The 22,994-nt window shown below is 38.5% G+C and overlaps 2 protein-coding genes across 6 annotated transcripts in view; one reads left to right on the plus strand and one right to left on the minus strand.

Moving 5' to 3' along the window:
• DOCK1 (dedicator of cytokinesis 1) overlaps positions 1-22,994 on the plus strand; it is a 352,450-nt gene that overhangs the window by 101,190 nt on the left and 228,266 nt on the right. For both annotated transcript variants that reach the window (XM_081192827.1, XM_081192828.1), the window contains exons 26-27: positions 3,096-3,223; positions 6,577-6,672. In XM_081192827.1, coding sequence (XP_081048953.1) covers positions 3,096-3,223; positions 6,577-6,672 — 224 coding nt within the window. The remainder of the gene's footprint in view (positions 1-3,095; positions 3,224-6,576; positions 6,673-22,994) is intronic.
• INSYN2A (inhibitory synaptic factor 2A) overlaps positions 14,274-22,994 on the minus strand; it is a 63,014-nt gene continuing 54,293 nt past the window's right edge. For 3 of the 4 annotated variants that reach the window (XM_081193013.1, XM_081193012.1, XM_081193014.1), the window contains one exon: positions 14,274-18,814. In XM_081193013.1, the coding sequence (XP_081049139.1) occupies positions 18,631-18,814 (184 nt within the window). In that variant the 3' untranslated portion in view covers positions 14,274-18,630. The remainder of the gene's footprint in view (positions 18,815-22,994) is intronic. The other variant, XM_081193015.1, reaches the window with a different exon arrangement.

The following is a 22,994-nucleotide window of genomic DNA, read 5'->3' on the forward strand; positions in this document are numbered from 1 at the left end:
AAGATTTTTCTCTTCTTCACTGTGGACTTTACTTAGAGGTGAAGTCAGCATATTTGAAAAATGAATCAAGTGGAGCTGGTGACCGGAACACAGGTTAGGACTGTGATAAATAGGCTTCCTTGATGTTGAAAGATGTGCAAGCCACAAATACCCCTACCAATGTCAGCTTAAAACTTAGTATTCTGCTTGGATGTAGTACGCTGTGAAATTATAAATGGCAGTATGTTTGTCTTCCAGTTTCAACAGAATTCTTAATTCTTTTAAAAATTGCATTTCAATCATGCTCAGATATTTGGGAAGATGCCTCAGTAAAAATACCTCCCTCCACTCCAGAAAAGAAAATTAAAAAAGGAACTTCTATCCAAAAAAATGTTCATACTGGGAGGACCGTTTGGAATGATTTTTTGATGATGATGATTATGAATACGGTATTATGGTATTGGAACAATGACAATATTTCCTGTATTTTGAATTTTCTAGATTATTTGTTGCATTCTTGGTGAGTTCTGGGCACAAGGCTTGTAGGGGAAAGAGGCAGTCTCCAGTCTGTGTTGAGCACAGAACATGCAGGACCTCAGATAGTTCCCATGGGCTCTGCTAAGTCAGCTACAAGTTATTGCAGGGGACTTATCCTTTTTAGTAAGAGGATGGAAACAAGAGTTGTGTCTTTCAGGTAGGAAGGCCCTGAATAAGGTACTGATGAAGTAGCCCAAACCTTGTCCTCATTTGAGTCTTCAGTACTATGCAAAGTCCCTTGGTTGGTCAGTCATGGCAATTCTATATTATGGAGATCTAGACCTAGATTAGTAAAATGATAAATTGCCTTATCCAGTTGTTAGAAGCCTTTATCCTAAATATGCACTTAGGATGAATGAATCAATTAATGGTCTCTAGTCAAGGTAGGCATATCTTAGAGCTCGTCAGAAAAATTCCCAGTAAGATCTCCTGTACCAGTTAAACTTGCTCAGTCCCCCTGATTAAATTCTAATCTTCATGTCTGCCTTTGAGCCTATGAGTAAGTATCTTTATGTAGAGTGCTCACTGACTAGTGGATCCCAGTTGGATCCACTAGTCATCATGGTGTGACCCACGGGGACGCGGGTGGCACTGTGGGTTAAACCACAGAGCCTAGGACTTGCCGATCAGAAGGTCGGCAGTTTGAATCCCCGCGACTGGGTGAGCTCCCGTTGCTTGGTCCCTGCTCCTGCCAACCTAGCAGTTCGAAAGCACGTCAAGGTGCAAGTAGATAAATAGGTACCGCTCCGGCGGGAAGGTAAACGGCGTTTCCGTGTGCTGCTCTGGTTCGCCAGAAGTGGCTTAGTCTTGCTGGCCACATGGCCCGGAAGTTGTACACTGGCTCCCTCGGCCAATAAAGCGAGATGAGCGCCGCAACCCCAGAGTTGGCCACGACTGGACCTAATGGTCAGGGGTCCCTTTACCTTTAACTTAGTTGCACCTAGCTTATTATGTGTCTGAATCTTCATTTGGCCATCAGGTTGCAACTAAGCAGATGCACATGGACAGTGTTTTCAGATTACAAAAAATCCAAGCATTTGAAAATTACTTGTCCATAAAATACTGGAGAACAAGCTCTTGCTGTTTTAGTCCTCATTAAAAATGTTCATATATTTTAGCGTGCTCTTGATGGCAGAGGGAACATTCAACATGGTTCAGTGGGTCACAAGTTTAACATGGCTAGCAAAATATTAGACCCCCTTAGAAGATGATGTTCATAAAGTGTTTTAAGTTCAGATTCATCAGAGTGCTTACATTTTGCTTTAACATGGCTGTGTTGCTCTGAACAGTTTTGCTTAGTTAATGGTGCCCTGCTGAGCATCTGTTTAAAAAAGATTAATACTTTATTCTTGCACATGTTCACCTGACATTAATCATCTTGGGTTAGATCTGTGCAGCAGAAGATGAACAGATGCTGAAGTATTGTTGCTTGTGGTTATTGTCTCATACTTATGAGCTGTCTTCAGCCTTGGTATTGTGAACAAGTGCATAATCCTATAGGCAACAGATTTTTTTCAAGGTCACTCATTAATCATTGTAGTGACATGCATATGACTATAGTTTGGGGATGTACCATTTCTTTATCATGATGTCTGGATAACCAAGCGAAGAGAGAAGACACTCAGGAAAAAATGGGGAGAGTGTTTGAGGAAGGGCAAAAATCCTGCATTTCTAACTGGTTGCTTCTGATTCAACTGACATGTATTGCAGGTAAAACAATAATGTTTGACCTCAAAAACGCCAAACAGAAAAGAATATAAATACAGAAAATTATTTTAAACCATTCCATCCACCACAGTTTAAAATCATTCCAGAAATTATTCCAAATGTGATTGCACTATAACCACATCTTGTAGATAATTACCGTATTTTTTGCTCTATAACACGCACCTGACCATAACACGCACGTAGTTTTTAGGGGAGGAAAATCCGTAGGCATGCCACCCATAGGCATTTCCTCCATAACACGCACAGACATTTCCCTTTACTTTCTAGGAGGAAAAAAGTGAGTGTTATGGTGCAAAAAATACGGTAATTGTTGGGCTGTAATGTGGGAGTATTCAGGAAGTTATGTGGTTATAGCTTGTGACACATTTGCAGTCCTGTTCAGTGATTTAGTATCTGCAAATATAGACATATAAATCCATATTTTACATGTATGTTTTGCAAGTATTAATTTGGGAAATTTTACTGGAAATCATTCTGCACCATGGACGTAATTCCACTGGGCAAGATGATATTTGAAACACCAATTTAACCTTGCATCAGTGGGTGAAATTAACCAAAAATTGCAAAGCACACGCAATATCACACGAGCATTTTGGAGAATTAGCAATGATAATTTAATATGACTAGGATATTTATTTACTCAAAATGAAGGAAAAATGGCTTTGCCTCTTGAAACACAAATATATAATTATGAAAGAATGAAATAGAGTTATCACAAATCACAGAGACTACCCACCAGACATTGCCTGGATCGTGCACTTTAAACGTTTGGCTTCAGTTTGGAAATTTGTCATAAGCTTTGTGTTTTCAAGGTTAAGTACTTAATTACTTTTTCCCTGTTCAATATGCAGACTGTAGAGAGATTTTGCTGCCAATGATGACAGATCAGCTGAAGTACCATTTGGAACGGCAGGAAGACCTGGAAGCCTGTTGCCAGTTGGTCAGCAACATCCTGGAAGTACTTTACAGGAAAGATGTGGTTAGTAATTAAGTGTGTATAGTTAATACTGAAATCTTGAAAGTTTTCAATACTGCTGTGAGTGGGCATAAGGCTAAAAGAAGAAGAGCTGCTTCTTGCCTTAGGGTTCTATTTTAGAAGGGGAAAAGCTAAAAGTTGTCATTGTGACAAGTATTTCATTTTTATTATTTTATACATCACACAATTTATCAGTAGGTAGGAGATCTGGAGCCGGTAAGTGGGATGCAAGCACTTTAATTCCCTGTGCTGCTGCAGCACTTTGCAAAAGGAGGAAGCTGTGGGGCTTCTCTGCTGCATTTAAACACCACCCCTGAAGACTGCTAACAAACAATATTTAAACTACTGTCTTGGTAGGAGTCAGGTGATGCCGAGACTAGTTTCACCTGGTCCTATAAAATTTTTGGCTCTGGTCTCCTCAGTTTGACCAGATGCAGACTGGGCTCTTACAAATAGTACCTACTTCTTTGCTCAGTGGTCTGAATACACGGCTGCCTTGCTTCCCAGCTCAGTTCAAGTGCTGGGTAGGCACTTGCTTACTTTCACATTGTCATCCCTGACACATTTGCATTCCTAAGAGGCATAAAAAGAAAACTCAATAAGAACCTCATCTAATAAAACAATGCCCAGGAGTTGAGCTTGCTTCTTGACTTCATTCCCAGTTTCTGTCAGTGTAGGAATGAATAACTTTGCAGTGTGGACTGCTGCATTATATCCACGCTGCACTGCAAGACGAGGCCTTCAGTGCTTTGTGTATACAGTCTTCTGAAGATGGCTTTAATTTTGTTTTATCAGCAAATAGGTTTGTTTGAACTCTGTGTGTGCTCATTTTAAAGTCTCACTATAGGATGTCTGTCCACGCTTTGACTTCACATTCGAAAAGGGATAGCTGTTGGAAAATAAAAACAAAATTTCTTAGCCACAAGCATTATTTTACATATGGCGAAAGTCAGAATGCTGGATGGGTAGTGTGAATTATTTATCAGGAATTTATAATGCACAGTAAAACTCCATGTTACCATCTTAAAACAATTTGTTTAGCATAGATGCCTGTTCAAACAGCCAAGTGAAAACAATGGGAACGGCAGTGCTCTTTGAGAACTATGACCTGAGGTTGATTTCCCTTTGAATTAAGCATAACAGTAACATGGAATGTTCTGAATCACTGAATCAGTAGGATATGGCATATAGTTTACAGTTGGGATTTTTAAATAGTTATATATGTAGGTCCACGGGTGTAACTGTCGGTGAGTTTTTTATTGTGTTATATTTCCATTGTTCCAAAATTCCCATTATGCAAATTTATTTTTTTATGAAAAGACTATTGTGCTTATTCAACTTGGAAATTTTATATGTACCTTATTGGCTCACTAGCTCATAAAGGTTAGGGGACAGTTGTTTTAAATCTACTCCGTACCATTCAAGATGTACAAGCTGCCCTGTGATACTGTTCAGTCTGATCATATTCTAGCATAAATGTGGCCTTGATGAACACAGTCCAACAGCAGGACTTAATTCCCTGCTCCCTCCCCCAAAAGGAGAGTTGAACTGAGGTATGCTTTGGGGGTACAACCAATTACCTTGCTGTTTTCCTTACCTGTTGAGATAGCAAAGTTGAGGACCTTCTGATTAGGAAGCTGTCAGTGATACCTGTTTAGAAGTCAAAGAAAGTATAAGGCTGAATTGAGACACTTTGAAGCGATTTTTTGGGGAAATGGTAGAGGGTATTTATTGGCTGAAGGTTTAATTATCAAGAGCAGGGAGGAAAGGGGCAGGATAAAAGAAGTTGTTATTATGGCCAATGAAGCTAATTCTGTGCCTTCTTAAACGGGGGAGGCGAAAGACATGTTAAGAGGCAACCCTTACATTATGTTTCCTTTGTTGGAAATGTAATCATCATTTGTGACCAAGCTGTTAAAATGTGTGTTTCAGAAAGAGGAGCCTCACATGGATGTACAGAAGAAATAATCTATTTGACTGTATAGGACAGAGGAGCCTTTTGAAAGGTTAAACTTCAGTCTGAAAATTTCACTGTCAGTTCAGGCAGTCACTAGAGAAGCATATCAATCTAGACAGAGAATGTATGTTGATTCAAATATAAGCTTTAAAACTGGACAGATTACGTCAATCTTTCTTCTTCTGTTTGCCACAAGCAGAGGTTACTGGGTATTCATGCAACAAACGGTGGCTTTTTTCTTTTCTTTTTTTACAAGTCACATTGTGAAGTAATTCTGACTGAATTGCTTTGTGGTATGTAATGGTTGAGAGTCACATGACTAGCTGGCATGGCATATTTGATATGGCAAGGATCTTCCTGGACTGAAAACAAAGTCCAGGAAGATCCCAAAGCCCCTCAGGTAGTTGTGTAGACCAGGGGACTTCTCCAAGCTTAAAAGACAGGTGAAAATGTTGGAAGCAGGAATGCTTCTGAATACAAGTTGCTGGAAACCACAGGAGGCTCTAATACTGATCGAGTTTTCCCCTCAGGCATCTGATTGGGCACTGTGAGAACAGGATTCTGGACTAGATGGGCCATTGGCCTGCTCCTGAAGGCCCTTACATTCTTTTGTAATGAAATGAGCAAAAGGCAACATATCATTTATGTTGGGCTCTACCATGGAATAGTTGTATAGCAGCTTCCGTGGCATTGAAAGGAGAAGCTGGAGCACAGGATTGATTGTTAGAGATTAAAGATTTCAGCTTAAATAAAAGCGGAATGGAGACGAGCACAAAGTTGTGCTTGCTGTGTATCTAGGTGTGCGTGCTTTCCTCTTTTCTTCTGTGCCAGTTTGTTCTCCCCAGTCTAAGGCTGCATACATGCCACACATTTTAAGTACAAGACTTTCTCAAAAGCATATTGCTTCCTCCTCCCAAAATCTGAGAACTGTAGTTTAAGGGTGCTGGGAATTGTAGCTCTGTGAGTGGTAAACCACAGTTCTCAGATTTCTTTGGGGGAAGTAAAATGCTTTAGAGCAGGCATAGGCAAACTCGGCCCTCCAGATATTTTGGGACTACAACTCTCATCATCCTTGACCACTGGTCCTGTTAGCTAGGGATGATGGGAGTTGTAGTCCCAAAACATCTGGAGGGCTGAGTTTGCCTATGCCTGCTTTAGATGCAAGGCCTTGTACGCAACCTTAATCAGTTTGTCTTTACAACAGTGTTGGTAAGTTTTACTGGACTTCCCATAGTGAACAGTAACTCAACAATTCAAATTAGTTCTTAATCTAAATTATTTGACACTATTCACAATTGCTGCTTTAAGGGTACACAGTTTTTATAACAAACTTCTGGAGTAGCCTTAGGTTGGTTTTTCAATGATTTCCTTTAATTTTCTGCTCTGCTTTGGTTTATAGGGACCGACACAGCGACATGTACAGATTATTATGGAGAAGCTACTGAGGACAGTAAACAGAACAGTCATATCAATGGGACGTGATTCAGAACTCATAGTAAGTGCCTATTGGCAAACTTCTAAAAATACTATGGCAGTTACTGTTCACAAAAGTGCATAATCCATTGGACATCTCTTCTGTGGAGTACTGCACAACATTTATGCAAGATCCTTGTTGTGATTATGAACTAGCCCAGTTAATTTAAGTATCTGAAGAAGTGTGCATGCACACAAAAACTCATACCAATAACAAACTTAGTTGGTCTCTAAGGTGCTACTGGAAGGAATTTTTTTATTTTGTTTCAACATTCTGTTGTGTTTCTCTTGTTATGACAGATGTCTCTTCTCACTTCAGGTGCATTTCTCTTTAAATGATGAAATCTTAAGCTCATTTCAGTGGTCTAAATATTCTTGGATATACACAGAAATGCTTTAATGATTAACTGGGTGGTCCATACTTATTGCTTATTTATTAGCAACCTAGAGCAGCTATTTTAGTCCTTAACCAGTTTCTGATGCCTGGGGAGAAGTGACTGAGGTTAAAACAACAAGTTGAATCCATGCTAGATAAAATGGAGGCAGCGTTGGTTAGTAGAACTCTTGGAGCAGGAGTTATGCTTGCTCCAGGAGAAGCAGTATTTGTCTGCTTTGTCTCTGGAAAGCTGAAACAAACAGTGGCCAAGATACGTTCATATCAGCTGCTTTTATTATGGAGGCTTGACCCTTTTTGGAGCAGAGAGAGACCTTGCCACCACTTATATACTCTTTTGTAATTTCAAGGATTGATCCATGTAATATACTTTATGTGAAGATAACCTTGAAAAGGACTTGGAATCTATAGCTAGTCCAGATGCCACCGCTGACAAGTACAGCGATGGCACACTTCTATGCCCTTTAAGATATTCCAGTTAAGTTTCTCCTTCATATATATTTGCACTGTATCAGGTAAAGTTAGCAACAGCAGGGAGCAAGGCTTTTCCTGCATTCTTTTAAGTCTCTGGAATGATGACCTCTAGAGGAAGTGAGCAGAAAGTTCTCTGTTCTGTAGGTCCTACAAGATTTACCTATCCAACCCACATGGCCTGGAATTGTCTGTATGACAGATGGACAGAAAAAGACAAGAGCTTGCTGTATATGGTTGCTCAGACCTTTATTGTTTGCTGCCAGTGCTTATGTTGTAACTCACAAAAATAATCAAAGAGCAAGTTAAATACCCATTTTCAGAAATGTCAGCTGTCAAACATAAAAATTCCCAAATTATTTAAATTTTTAAAATTCCCTTGGCAGTCAACACTGTTTTAGACCAATGAATGTAACTTTCTTCTTAAAGGCTTGTATACCTTGTTGCAACAGTTGGTCAGCAACCATCTAATTTTGAAATAATCTGAATGACCTGGAAAATTATGAAATGAATAGAGGAATCTATCCCTAGATAAAGTTGCATAAAGGACAGTATATTGTCAATGTCTTGAATCTGGCTTGATCCACGTGCAAAAAGATGATCATTTGTTGGCCTGTTAAAGAATTTCCTGGTTAGAAAGCTAATGAGCAAGCACATATATAAAAGGAAAAAAGTTAATTCCTGCATATAAGCAGCTCTTTTATGACCAGATTAATTTTAGCGTAACAAACAAACGTGGACTTCAAATATATAAACAATTTTGTTTTGACATAATCAGCAAAAATACATTGAGTATCTTACAATCAGAAGTATCCTGAGATGGTGCTAAGTTTACAATTTGAGCCCAGTTTCGCTACATGTTGGCCTGACATTAGCATTATGTTTGGGTTTTTTTAAGTATAGATTCATAGATTTATGAATGTGTACTTTAAAGAAAGGATATCTTCTGACTTGAGTATTATAGGTGGCATTTTGAGGCTGATCTGATGAGGGACTTTTTTCTTAGTTGCTATATTTTTGTTGGTTTGTCATACCTTTCTTTTATAAATATAGTTTTATATTATTTTCATTCATTTTAAAGTAAATGTCCTTAAGCCTAGGAAAGGCAACTCACGAAAACCTGTTTACCTAAATGAGATGCATTATTTAGATGTTTTCCTTTTTGGAGATGTCAGCAATGGGACATGTACTAATCAATACAGCAAAGACAAAAGGTTACAGCAGATAAAGTATTTAAATGGTTGTTCATAATTATTATTATTATTTGCTTTTTAGCTTGTTCCCCACACGCATAATATTATTTGTAGCTATAGGGGGGCAATATATTACCTGGCCTTGTAGTTACTGTCTTTCTTAAATGATTTATTCTGATCTATTCTGAAAATTTGATGGTTTTCACAGTCTTTTTCTTTTATTGTCTCAAATCCAGTAAATTTGTATTTGAACGCTGGCCAAACAAGTACATTGTATTAAAAATGAATACTGTGAACATGAACATGGCATTATAAAAGCATTGCATTTGAACATATTATAATTATTTAATGAATGCTGCCGGTACCAAGAATTTTTAAAGGGACACTTACCATTTAAGATTCACTGAATTTCTGAGAGAACTCATTCCAGTCAACCGAAGATGATTCACTTTTATAGTGTCAATAAAGTAGTAAAACTGCACTGCGAAGATACTTTATTTTGCATCATCTTTCCTTTCATGCACCAATGGCAGATTGAACTTTATGTGTTAATATTTATTTTTTAGTGTTTTTTCCCCCTTCTCTCTTTTTTCCATTTTGGAGTGGGGTCATCACCGAATTTGGATTTGACACTAAACTGATACAGCATAATTCGGTGGTAAAATGCTTATGAAACTGAATGTCTAAATCTACAGCAGCTAGACTAGTACCTTTGCACAAATGTGATTCACCTTGTACAGTCTCAAGAAAATTCAAATATAGAAAAATGAATAGGGAGAAGTCATGTTTTGCATCTGATCTTTTATTTAAATTCTTCTCAAGAAGTTTTGTGACAGTTCTTAACATGGCTGAGGAGGAAGAAGCTTGGTTTATAGCACAATGCCAATTGGGGATTACTCTCAAGTTCAGTAGGGTTTACTCCTAGGAAAATCTGCATTGGATCACACCCATAAAATGCCATATGAAACTTTGACCTTGCAACTATTTACTAACAAATAGGCCTTGCAATTCTATATATGCTCACCTGGGAATAAGCCAGACTGAACTCAGTGAAATCTTTTTTTTTATAGTATATATGTATAGGATCACAATGTTAACGTATCTGTGGAAAAGTAAACTATATGCAAAGCTGCAGGATAACATCAGATACATACATCAAAGTGATACTGGTGAGATGCATTTTCAGAATAATCATTGCCTTATTTTAAATCCACAGCTGACACTATTCTTTTCACTCCCAGTGTCAGGCATTCCCTTTCTCCAATGAAAGCCCTCATAATTCCAGTCCTGTGACAACTAGGGCAACAAATTATACACCTGGATTAGGAAGGTAATGCTATAGAAGCCCAGACTTGATGGTGTCTTCACATCAGAGTTAGTGTTTTGTCCTGTGAACATTCTTCATAACAAAAAGAAATTAAATCAGCTAGAAGCATACTATTCAAAAGATGAGGCTGGGTATTCCCTGTATTTCAAGGTAATCTTTAGAAATGGAAAACAATAGAATCTTGAGGTATCTTGTAGTGAGCTTAAAGTGACAAAATCTTTCATAGGCATAAATGAGATTCAGTCACTAGGGTGGACAAGCTCATAGGTATAGATGGGTCCAGGCAATCTCTTGAAAGCTTGTGCTCAATTGCATGACACCACATGTGAGATGACCACTGATTCTTCTAATTATTATTTATTAAATTTATACACTGCCCTTCATCTGAACATCACAGGGCAGCTTGCAACATGGAAACACAAAATATAGAACATAACAAACAAACAAACAAACAAACACCTCCCCAAAGATTTAATTAAGAAGCAAAACATTCTATGAGCTTGCTTTTTCATAGTTGAATTCTTAATCTACATCTAGAGCACTTTAGAACTTTGGGAAATCTTTTCTATGACCAGACTGGATGTTCCACCTGCTTCAGGTTGCATTTAGGAAATTCTGGTCCTCCCCAAACCCTGTGTAGCTCCTTAATAAGAACTTAAGAATGTGCTGGATCAGGCCAATGACCCATCTAGTCCAGCACCCTGTTCTCACAGTGGGCAATCAGATGCCTGTGGGAAACCAGGGGGCAGCACATGAGCACAAGAGTCCTCTTGCCTTACAGTATTTCCAGCAACTGGTTTACTGCCTCCAGCTGTGGAGGTAGCGCATAACCATAGTAGCCAATCATAGCCCTCTCCTCCATGAATTTGTCTAGTCTTTTTCAAAGCCACCCAAGTTGGTGGCCATCACTGCCTCCTGGGGCAGCAAGTTCCATTGTGTGACAATAGGCCATGCGATGTTGGACAAGGAGTGGGCCATGGTCAGGTACAGCAGGGGCTCCTCACTTGAATGTACAAACTGGTCTTCACTATTACAGTGGAAGAACAAAACATGAGAAAGGTAAAGAGACTGGAAGCTCAGTTTGCTGATACTTCTAAAATCCCAAGTTGTCCTTAAGAATTAAAACACACTTAGAACAATGTAGTTTGAATGGTGCTATTTGTTCCTCCAGATGCAGAAAATTTGATCCTAGGATAGAAGTGGTGCGTGTAGCATTTACTTATTCAAAAAGACATGTATAATTCAAATGATTTGTTAAGAAATGTTAAATTATTAATTATTGTGCCTTTTAACCTCACTGTTGTGCAAATTGAGAGGTGATGTTCAAAGGGCGGAGGGGAAAGGTCCAGAAGAATGGGCAGCATATTCAACCCACAAAATCCAGCATTTACTATCACATTATTCCTTGGATACCATAAGGGACATAAAGTTACCAAAAGGAGTAGAAAATTGGTTTTGTAAGGTTCTAAGGATAGCCTACAGAGGAAGAAGCAAGATGCAGAGGAAGGCACTTGTGCACACAATGTCTTTGGCGAATTTTGTTGCAAAATCTTCACAGAAATTTGTTCGACATATTGCAAGGGTGCTTTCTGATAACTTTTCCTTCGCAGACGATTGCAGCTGTTTTGCAGTAAATCGATTATTCTGCTTGTGTAATTGTTCAAACCGCTGCATCTTAGTGCTATGAATGAGGGAACTGACAATGGAGGGCAAATTGGCTTATCACATGTTAAAACTATTAAGTGGAATAGAAAGTTATTCAAATTGCACAGTATTGATGCCGTATAAACCAGCCGTGATGGACTGCTGGATATGCCCTTCTATTTGTTCATATTTACATTAAAATGAAAGTTATGGAAAACAAGCTTTAAAAACACTTACTTGGAACCTGAAATTAAATAAAATTTATAAGCTATTGTTTTTCTTTGGGTTTGGATAGACATTTTATGGGTTGGGCTGAGTTTTGCCCCTCTATGAATGGGAGGACTCATTGCATTCACAGAAATAACTAGGGTTTAATGAGTTATTTTCACCAATTCCAGCTTCTCCCTCCAGCCTGCCAGTGCAACTTCTTGTGCTCTTCCTTAGGGTCTCTATTTCTGCAATGCATCTTGTCAAGTGACATAGTGGGAAAGAGCATTCAGCAAAAGTCACCAACTTGCTTCCCTTTCTGCAGAATGAAACAGGACTCTGGTTGCTTTTATCCTATACATGGTTCTGCTCCTCTTACCCTCACAAAAATATTGTGGCTGAGAAAGCAAATGGTGAGCTTTCATGGCTTTGCAGAAATTTGATCCAAAGTCTTAGTCACACTATTCCAAACATGGCAATGGATCTATTCCCAACCAAATCATACTTCCTGCCATCACTGTACTTTTTATTCTAGACTTCATAATTTATGAAAATCTGTCATGCTGCTTCATGTGGAGGAAAATATAATAATATGGACCTCTATTAGCTGGGATGTAGTCTCAGTCTGTTCATTTAATCAGTTTTTAATTGAGCCTTGTGAAGTTATAGCCTCAAGAATGAACATAAATTCAGAGTCTACAGTCCTAAATGCTTTTTCTAATTTACAGGCAAAATTACTTATGCTAAATATTGTATTGCCTGTATTTGTCCCCCCTCCCTTTTTCTGCATAGCATCTTTAGCCGTTTGCAGCATATGTGCATTTTTTTGTACTCTTTTCTGTTGAACACAGCCAGAAAAGAATGTGCTGGTAGCCAGGAACCAGCATGGCTTTATCAAAAATTAGTCATGTCAAACAAACCTTATCTCATTTATATATATATATATATATATATATATATATATATATATATATATGTAGTTACTAGTTTGGTAGATCATGGGAATGTTGGAGCCATAGTATATCTTGATTTCAGAAGAGCATTTGACAGTTTCCCATGATATCCTTGTTGACAAACTCATAAAATGTAACCTGCATGATACTGTTGCTAGATGGATCCAAAAACGATTAAACAATAGTACCCAGTAACTGTATGTTTAATGGCTCTATGTCATCTTGAAGGGAGGTCTTACTTATACTCCCAATGCTTAATGGATTTTACAGCCACTTTCCCTTTTGATTTTACAGCTCAGAGGCTCTTGTCTAATATGTAACCTAATAATGTGGGGGGGGTCCCCCCCTTTCTGTGATCAGTGGATTTTGTAAACCATTCTTATCTAAGTAATATCCATTGGAAAAATCTTTTTATTGTGAAGCTGTCACTATAATCTCTAGTATATGCCTTCTTCACATTTGTCTTCTAAATTTATTATTATCATGTTAGTCCCCACACCACCCATCTATCAGTTTTTTGGGAGTCTTGATAATGGGGAAAGAACTTGGGCCTGACCTGGGCTCAGGGTTTCCTTTAGCCAAGGGCTCTCCTTGATTCTAGGACTGGATGCTACAACCAGGAAAATGCTCAGTGAAGCTGCAAGAGACCAGTCTCTTTCCTAGTAGGCTACTGTGGGACAATGTGGTCAAATCTGTAGTGTTAAGAGCAAATGAAGAGACAAAGGAGGACTCCAGCAGCAGGAAAGAAATGGGGTTGCGAGACTGCCACTGTTTCTTCCCCTTAAGAAACTGACTTCCCCGGCAAATCACTGCCAGTTGCCCACCCTTCTCCCTGAGGAAAATCTTGACTGCTGTCTGCTGTGGGTCTCTGCATGAACCAGCTATCTAGGCTAGCATTTCTTGTCAGCCATTTTGGTTCATCTAAGTTGACCCTAAGAGTACCTGAACAGGGAAGCTGGAAACAGAACAGGATGTTGAAAAGTACTCTCCTGTGTTGCAAGCTTCCTGTATATGTAAAAAGAAAGCAATTTCCTACATACTTACCTGTGACCCACTGTTTCTGCCTCAAGGATCCTTACCCCTGAAGACTGATTTTGCATGGAGGTTGAGGATACAGGCAACCAGGGAACCTACAAAGTCACCGAAGACTGGCTGTCGTCGTTAGGGGAGCTGTAGTGGGTAGCTGACCTCCATCAGTTGAGAGCTCAATGACAAGTTAGGTTTCTAGTACTGCATGATAGGATTCCAGTATGCCAGCATTTCCAAGACTATCTAGTAGAGCAGTTACTTTGGTAATCTTTAAAATATTGTAAGATATGTCAGTGTTATCATTTGTGTATTATACGAGGTAATGGTGGGGGGCTGAAGGTAATAAAATAATGGCTTGGCTTCGGCTGTCTACTGAATTTAATATTGGAGGCAAGTTTAAAACCGGACTTTCTGGTTCAGTTCACTTACAGTAGACTATCCGACTATCATGGCGCTACACAAGCAAGATGATCCTTGTCTGATTTATTTCATACACAAGGAGGCATAGCATTGCCTTATGGTATACTATAATTGCAATCAAGTCATATTTGGTTTCCCTCTATGAAATTGATCATCTATTGCAGAATGTGAGCATTTCAAGTGTACCTGTACTTTCATAAAAAAATAAAAAACCCACCAAACTTAACAGGCTGCATTCAGCTAAATGAATTGGGGAGTATATTTCAAGAGAGGCCACATTAATTTAAATAGCGTACACCCATACTTTATTGATATGGAAATAATGCTAAGAAATGTTGAAAGCCCATTGCTTCCTTCTAACGCAGTGAATCCTGTGCCTTTATGATGCTGTTAGTGGCAATGATAATTACTAAGTTTACAGAGTAGGAGCTTGGTACTGTTGCAGAGGTGCAGTTGGGCTAATGCTATCTTGACTAGTTCAGTTTTAAATTGCTCATGAAAAATTAATCTGTTGGATTTAGAAAACTTGATATAGCAATGAAATGTTGCAGGGGGAAATAGAGACAGCACAGCCAGTAATTTGTTGTACAGAAGTTTTCGGAAGCAAAAATATTTAAAATAAAAGCAAACAATTCAAATATTTAGTGTTTATAATTTTAATATTTTTTTCCATTTTATCCTGACTCTGTAAAGTATTTTACAGTGGTGTATTTTTTTTTAAGAAAACAAGTGATATTTACATGTATTGTTTCCCAATAATTCCAAAACAAAGAACTATGTTGCTTTATGGGAATTATGCAAACTTAGAAAATATTGTCCCTGTAGTATGAAAATAGCAAGTAATATAAAATTACTGCAGCATTTATTGGTTCGAAATGGAATCAAAGCATGATATGGAAGTGTGTTTATAAATAAACCAGTGGCTGTAACCACATGATATTGCTAATGAATACAGCAGCAATTTATGGAGTATGCCAGACTGGAGAATGAAAATACACTTACTTTTGGGTGTCCTACCTGGTTTTATACGAGATCTCAATAAAGTGGAACTATCGTCATCTCACATCTCAATCACGTATTGTACTTGGCTACAAATTTTAAAGAATTAAATTGTCCCTCCATAAAATTCTAAATTGTGCCTGAGTGATCCTAAATGTAATACAATATGATACGGTTTACACACTTGCAGAGAACATTTTATTACAAGTTACATAGTATGGTACGATAACACAATATGTAATTTTGAGCAAGAATATGTATTTTACCTTTTGAATAGAGGAAGTGTAGGAATTAAAATTTGTCAGCGTTTTAGGAAAAATACTCCGTTCATTTATATAGAACATTTAATTTAGTTTCATTTTTTCAGCTCCAAAATGGTTTCCCAGCACCTCTTTTTCCACCTTGATACCTGTATAATGTAGCTTTTGTGTTACTTGGCAACAAGCAAAATACTGTTTTTGTAGATTTGTATGTAAATGGAAACCCATGAGAATATGGGCTATTTCTGTAACACAGAGATCAAATGCTAAGAATATCAGAGAGCTGTTTGTTTAAAATATGTGTAGTTGTACACTATCCTTATTTTGGCCCGGGTACGAAAACACTTAAACTTGTTAAGGGCTGTAAACCAGCAGATATTTACCATACATACCAGAAAATTACACACTTTTTCGTTGTGCATTTCTTGCAGCTAACAATCTTTAAGCCCAAAACCTGGTTTTGTGTTGGTGGGGTTGGGTGAGGCAAAGGGGCAGTGAAGGCTGCTGGAGGGGGAGGGGAATGGAGAAAGCGCACATATGCATGTGCAGTTTTCAGCAAGCACATTTATAACTTGTGAGATAGTGACTGTAGAGCTTGGACTATTGACCCAATTTATTGTTGTTTGAGGGGATGAATGCATATAGCTGGGCTTCTGTCACTGTCATGGAACGGTAACTACCTGCCTTGCATGGCAAACTATATTTTAGATTTGGGGGGGATTTTAAAATGTGTTTTGGGGTGTATTATGGGTTATAGTGTCAGCGGAAGTAAACAGAAGTCTCTACGTGTGCAGACTTCCCTTTTGCACTTCTCTGGATCAAGGTAATGGCCATGATCCTCTTTAAGACCATGCATCAATGGTCATAACAACTGAGCTGCTCTGTATGTGAAGATGTTTGCAGTATCATAATAAACATCTTAGTTTAATATACATATGCTTATATTTGAGGATTTTGTTTTCATAAAAATAATATATTTTATGTTCTGAGATATTTGGAATTCTAAAATATTTATGGTGGGATCTTTTGTAAACAGGTTTTGAACTTTAATTAAAAACATTATAAAATACATTGTTTCATTCTCCCCCGTCCAACATAAAACAATTGCACTTTCCATCATGGCACGGAAATGCCTTTCTCATCCTTCAGCTTTCGCAAAAAAATATTTTGGAATATGTACAATGATTTGTAGCCCTCTTGGAATTTTACTGGAAAGGTGTGAATTTTTCGTTAAAGCATAAATAGGAAGTACTGTTTGAAGCTGACCATAACAATCGCATACTGCATTTCCATAACTCATTAAGTGAAGCGTTTATCTTCCCCCTGAAAATGACCAAATTGCTTTTTTGGGGATACATATAAAATTGGCAATATTTAAATAATGACTTTGAGATTGAAGTAAGTGGAATATAGCATGTCACACACTTGTTTCTCCTTTTTTGTGTGGAATTCTACCAGTAAAATTATTTCCCCTTTTTGTTGCTTCCCAGTACTGAAAAAATGCTTGTTCAAGACATGAAATTGTAGACCTAATACCTTGCATATACCCTGTTGAAAATTAAACTAGAAAGGATCTGAGAAGTCTGACTTAATCCTAAAGTTTACAAGGAAAGTCATTATAACATACTTTTTTCCTCTTGAGACACGATTTAAAAATATGGGGGAAAATCAGGATACAACACAACCAAATTTAAGAACTTCCTTATTGTATTGATATTGGTGAGAATTTAGTATTCGGCTTCCTCCTCTTGAAATTCGTGGGTAATAAAGAAAGCGGATGGCTCATGCCCAAGGTTTACAGTTGAGGGTGAATTTTAAATGTTACTCTTAAGGTTACCAGTTTTTCCCCCCAATGAATCCCGGGACACTTTTAAACTTCAATGGATTTTGTATGGGGACTGATTTGTAAATCCGTAACCTTATCTTAAAGTTGTCTGTTTTCACATTTTCATTCAAGGTTTTGATCTGTTAATACTGAACGAAATATGGAGGTCAGGATGGTTGGCTGTCTTTCTTGAATGCGCAACTAAATAAAATTGCCAGGCTCTTGTGAACTTTTAAAAAGCACAACACATTATAAAATTTCTGGCACAGTGTGTCAATAGTGTATAGTGTTTTTCAAGACTGAATTACAAAAGAGTATTAAATTGTGGCAGCTGCCAATGATCTGTTACTTTAATGTTATCCATCTCTTCTCCTCCCCCCCTCCCAAAATATGGTGCCAAGAATATATAATTTTAGCTGTTGGGTACCAACAGATTAAAAATGATATCTAAGAGAGCTAAGAGCCCCTAGCTTTGACCCTGTCAACTTTTCAGTGATTAAAGGCATGTCCTGACTTTGGGTGGCTTTTCATTGCTCCCCATATAAAGTGAGCAGTAGGTCTGGCAATGAAAATGACACTAAATAAAAGGTGCCAGCATTTAACTGAGATGCAATCACTTGGCTTAATGCTACAGCACATAAAGGCAAGTTTACACATAGTCACATCTTAAAGATTATTCATGGTCTCAGACCATTTGAAAATATTGTGCTTTCCTCAGGATTTTATGTGCTGAAAATGGCACTACCCAACCCCAGCATATTTGGAAAATTAGATGTACAATGAAGGCCTTTGGAACCAAAAGGCTTGCTCTTCGCCTTCACAAAAAGAAATGAAAACAAATCTTACTTGAATTGATATACTCAGATGTGAGCAAGATGGCAGTTTGACATTAAAATGTTCCTTTAAAAATGATTGTGGGTTGAGGGACTTGGGGGAGAGTAGTTTTACTTTTCTAACCTAAATTTCTATCCTGGTTTTTAAAATTCTTTTACATCCCACACTGGTGAAATTTGAATACAAAGTTGGCAAGGTGTGATTTAACGCCTTGCTCCTGAAAGTTAGTTCATAGGTACAAAGGCCTTTTTGGTACATATGGTGAGAACAGAATGCTTCTTTAACATTGTCAGTATAACACTTGCTGACAGTCACCTGCTCAGATTACCAAGATCCCTTTTTAAAAAATTCCACAACTTTGCGTGTGGATGTGTTTGTTTGTTTTTTGAAGAAGGCCTTAAAATTCCATATATTACGGAGTTAGTTAAAGAAACCAGAGTTTCCATCTTCCGTGCTTTTTTGATTCAGTTTTGGATTTTTGCTTGGGAGTTGAGGAGTAACTCTCCTGGGAATAAGGCAAAGGTGCAACCTGAGTTTCCTCAATAGGATGAAGTTTTCTCAGAACTGGCTGTAGTTTGTCTTCTTGCTGCTTAAAATCTAATTCCACACTAAATAGTGGAAGGAAAAGAAGAAAACCAAAATCAGTTGTCAAGGTAAATATTTTAGGTTAGTCAACATTGAAAATGAGTGTGACATGCTGAAGAAAATCAAATGTCTACATTCCTTCAACAGAACACGTTGACAAGTATATTATAAAATAGTTACGAAGAAGGTTGAAATGTATAACAAACTTTAAATGTGTCAACTAAATAATGATGTGAGACCTATGGTACCCCATAGCATCATACCAAGTCAGACCATTTGGGTCAGTATTTTCTAAACCTCCCATTATCCCTGACCATTGGCCATGCAGGCTGGGGCTAATGGGAGTTGGAGCCCACAATATCTGAAACAGGCCATATTGACTACCCCAGACTACAATTACTGCTAAAGGCTCTTCTGAGTTTTAGACAGAAGTCTATCCTACAACTACTTTAGATGCCGTGGATTAAAACTGGGATATTTTGCATTGAAAGCATGTCATTTTACCTTTAAGATATACGCCCCTTCTCTGCTGACTCCTCCTCTACCCCTCTCCCCAAAATATTTAGTTGTAAGATGTTCTTGTACTTTGTGCACTTGCAATCTGACACTAACTGGGTCTCTGTTTGGGTTGAGGGTTTGGCATCTGTAGTCACTTGTGCAAACATGGTAATTCATGCACCTGCTAACTGTACGGGATCTCCTTGTGTCTGGGGATATTTTTAAGATTTAGAAATTATACTCCTAAAGAGATTTATTGTGAAATGAAAGCTGTGTTGCTCTTTTAGAAAATATCATCATTCAATGCACGGCATCCAATACCAGAACATAATGAGACATTGGAGTAAAGGTACAAAACTCCCTCTGGGAGAGGGATGTGCAAAACAATACAGGGTTTTATGTTAAACACATTGTGTTTCTGACATTTCGTGGAATCATAGAATTGTGGAATTGGAAAAGACCCAGAGGGTCATCTAGTCCAACCCCCTGCAATGAAGGAACAATATCCTGATCCAGGATAAATTAGTATAACCCTGTACTAGCTGCAGTCTTCTGTTTGGATCATAAAGTATGCTGCAACAACCTCTTGGATGGTTCACAATTACCTGTTGGGAATTACCTCTGAAACCATGATAGAGTAAGCTTGCAGCTAATGAGGGATAAATTAAGAAGTTCCATCTACTTGGGGTAAACAACTGGATGAAAACCCTTGCCTAGCTGTTCTTAAGCTACCAACTTCACACACATGAAAGGGATCAGCACTGTAGAGTTCTGAATACATCATTTGAATGAATGAGCATCACAATCTGATTTATATGTATTTGAAAAAGATCGTCTTCTAAGCTTTGCACAAACTTATTGAAATAATGACCTCTTTGCTTATGCTTTGTCTCTATAAGGCAAAATCCTGGCTGCATATAACATAACTCAAACTTGAAGCTCAGCCAATTATAAAGATAAAGCTTGTCAAATTGGCACAGATCATCATGTTACTAAACAGAACTTTGAAACATAAAGATTGCAAGGGAGAAACAAATTCAAATCTGTTACTCATTTGAAGGTTTAAAATTGCCACATAAAAGTAAAGTTAAGCTCATAAAATATGCATCCTAAGTTGTAAGCAGTATGTGGAGTGGAAAGCCCTGCTGGCTGCCCTGCAGTTAAGGAAAAAAGATTCAGAAGAAATTATAGCTAAGAGATCAACATACATTAGTAAAATACATTTCAGATTTAATTTATAAAAACAAAGAGGCATGATTTCACGCTATAGCAAAAGGGCAATTAGTAATGGTAATGCACAGCAATCTGGGCAAGGAGATATACACACACACACGCACAATTTTGGAACGGCAATCTTGTGTAACACAAAGTAGGTTAATTATATAGCAAGTTTCCTCACCTGTTCATGGATCCAAGAAAGCAAAAGTAATGATGGAAAGGCAAAACAATCATAAACTTAAGCATGGCTCATAGCTAAGGGAAAAATTAATGTGGTTTATAACCTACCTCCCCCCACCCACCCACAAAAAATGGGAAAATATTACACAATGTGACATATCCCTTTAAATCTAATGTATTTGTTCGCTCCTATCATTGCATATCCATGTGAAAAAATAGGGCTGAGGATTCTTTGATGATAGAATCTGAGATACAGGAACAAGTAACCATTGTGATTTGTCACCCCATTGTGAGATCCCTGTACAAACTGAGTGTGGAAACTCGATCTAACAGTAATCCTGTTTTACACGATACATTTCAGAGCTTCTAAGATATAGGAGATACTTCGAATGATATTATAAATTAATTAACACAAGAATCTTTCAGCTGTATATGTAAGATTTAAAGAGAAAGTGTTGCTCATGTATTTTCGCCTGGATTCTAAGATACATTAACTTAAGGAGGTTTGTGGAAGAAACTTCCCTTCGTCTCACTGCCCCCTCTCCATGCAAAGCATCTCTGGAGGCTTGGAGGTCCCCTCCTGGGCAATATGGGGTAGCGTTCAGGGGGGTTGCTGGAGGAGAGAGGGATTGTTTAAATTTAGGATTGAACTCAAATGCTTTAAGAAGGAAGTTCATGGAAAGTATGTTTCCTGTTGTTTTCTCCACTCCAGCAGCCCTGCTCCCAAGGCCCTTATTCAGAAGGTTTCCGAACCACACAGAGAGGCTCTTTTATGAAGGAGACAGGGTGCATATGGCTTTAGGCAAAAGTAAGGAATGGGGAACTTATCTGTGGACTTTACAATGAAATTTGCAGTGTCAGATTGGAGCTTGGACTGGGTTTTATTGTTTTTTTCTCTCCCCTCTGACCCCCAGTATCCAATATATTGGACAGAATTGTGCCAAAGCAATGGCTGGAGCAATGGTACATTGCTTGTGTTTTTGCTTCTATTGAAATATTAGTACAAAAATATATGTCAGTTTAAATCTCTGGTTAACAGATGGAATACAGGACTAAGCTTAAGTTACCGTATTTTTTGCCCTATAGGACGCACTTTTTCCCCTCCAAAAATGAAGGGGAAATGTGTGTGCGTCCTATGGGGCGAATGCAGGCTTTCGCTGAAGCCTGAAGAGCGAGAGGGGTCGGTGCCCCAACCCCTCTCGCTCTCCAGGCTTCAGGAAGCTCTGCGCAACCCTTGGGAGACCGGCTCTGAGGGTTGCGCAGAGCTGCCTGCAGTCCCGGGCTCAGCGCAGCTCTGTGCGGCCATTGGGAGCCGGGGGCGAAGCCCCGCCTGGCTCCCCATGGCCGCGCAGAGCTGCCTGCAGTCCCGGGATCAGCGCACTTCTCCCCATCGCCAGCCCCACAAGCTTGGGGGACAGCGGGGAGGCGGAGCGCGCCTTCCCGCTGTTCCCCGACCTGGTTCTTCCAGCCCCGCACCTGGGGGGAAAAAATTAAATCCCCCCCTTTATTTCCCCCCCAAAAAACTAGGTGCGTCCTATGAGCCGGTGCGTCCTATGGGGCGCAAAATATGGTACTTAATGGTGAGATTCAAGGATCAGAAAGGACCCAAGTTAAAGAGTATGCATGCCACTAGAAGGGAATTGAATATACTTGCATCAGGCTTAAAGAGCTTTTTTGTTGGTATGTTTGTTTACAAACCAGTATAGTTTGGCCAAGTGTTTTGCTGTTCAGTGGCCTGAGCTACTGAGTTGTTAAGGCTAGGACACCATGTTTGTGTTGGGTGCTGACAATTCAATATTTCCAATCAATTTCAGACCAGCAATTGTTATAGGGAGAGATATAGATAGCACATGTGAAGCATGGTGAACAGGCAAACTGCTTTTTAAAAACCACTGACCATGCTCAATGGTTTTCTTCTTTTGTTGAACTACTTTGTTAGTGTTGCTATATATGTAGTAATAGTAATAATAATAATAATAATAATAATAATAATAATAATAGAAACCTATACATTGATTTGCCTCTTGAGCTGTGGGAAATCATGTACCAAATTTCCAGCTGGGCACATGGTTTTTTCCTGTGGGTAGATGGATATGCCTATACCGCTTAACCATTAACATTTCTAAGCAGCATGGATCTCTTCTTTCGGATCTCATGACAGGAAAATAAGCGCATAGCTAGACTTGAATTGTGCATTCATGGAATGACATGCTTACACATAAAGCAGCTTTTTCAGGTGTCATTGTCCAAAATATCCAGTGAAAAAAGATGAATACGGGTAGGACAATTATAGATAGGCCAAGTAAT

This window comes from Podarcis bocagei (assembly GCF_964188305.1).
Source record: "Podarcis bocagei genome assembly, chromosome: 4".
Taxonomy (NCBI): domain Eukaryota; kingdom Metazoa; phylum Chordata; class Lepidosauria; order Squamata; family Lacertidae; genus Podarcis; species Podarcis bocagei.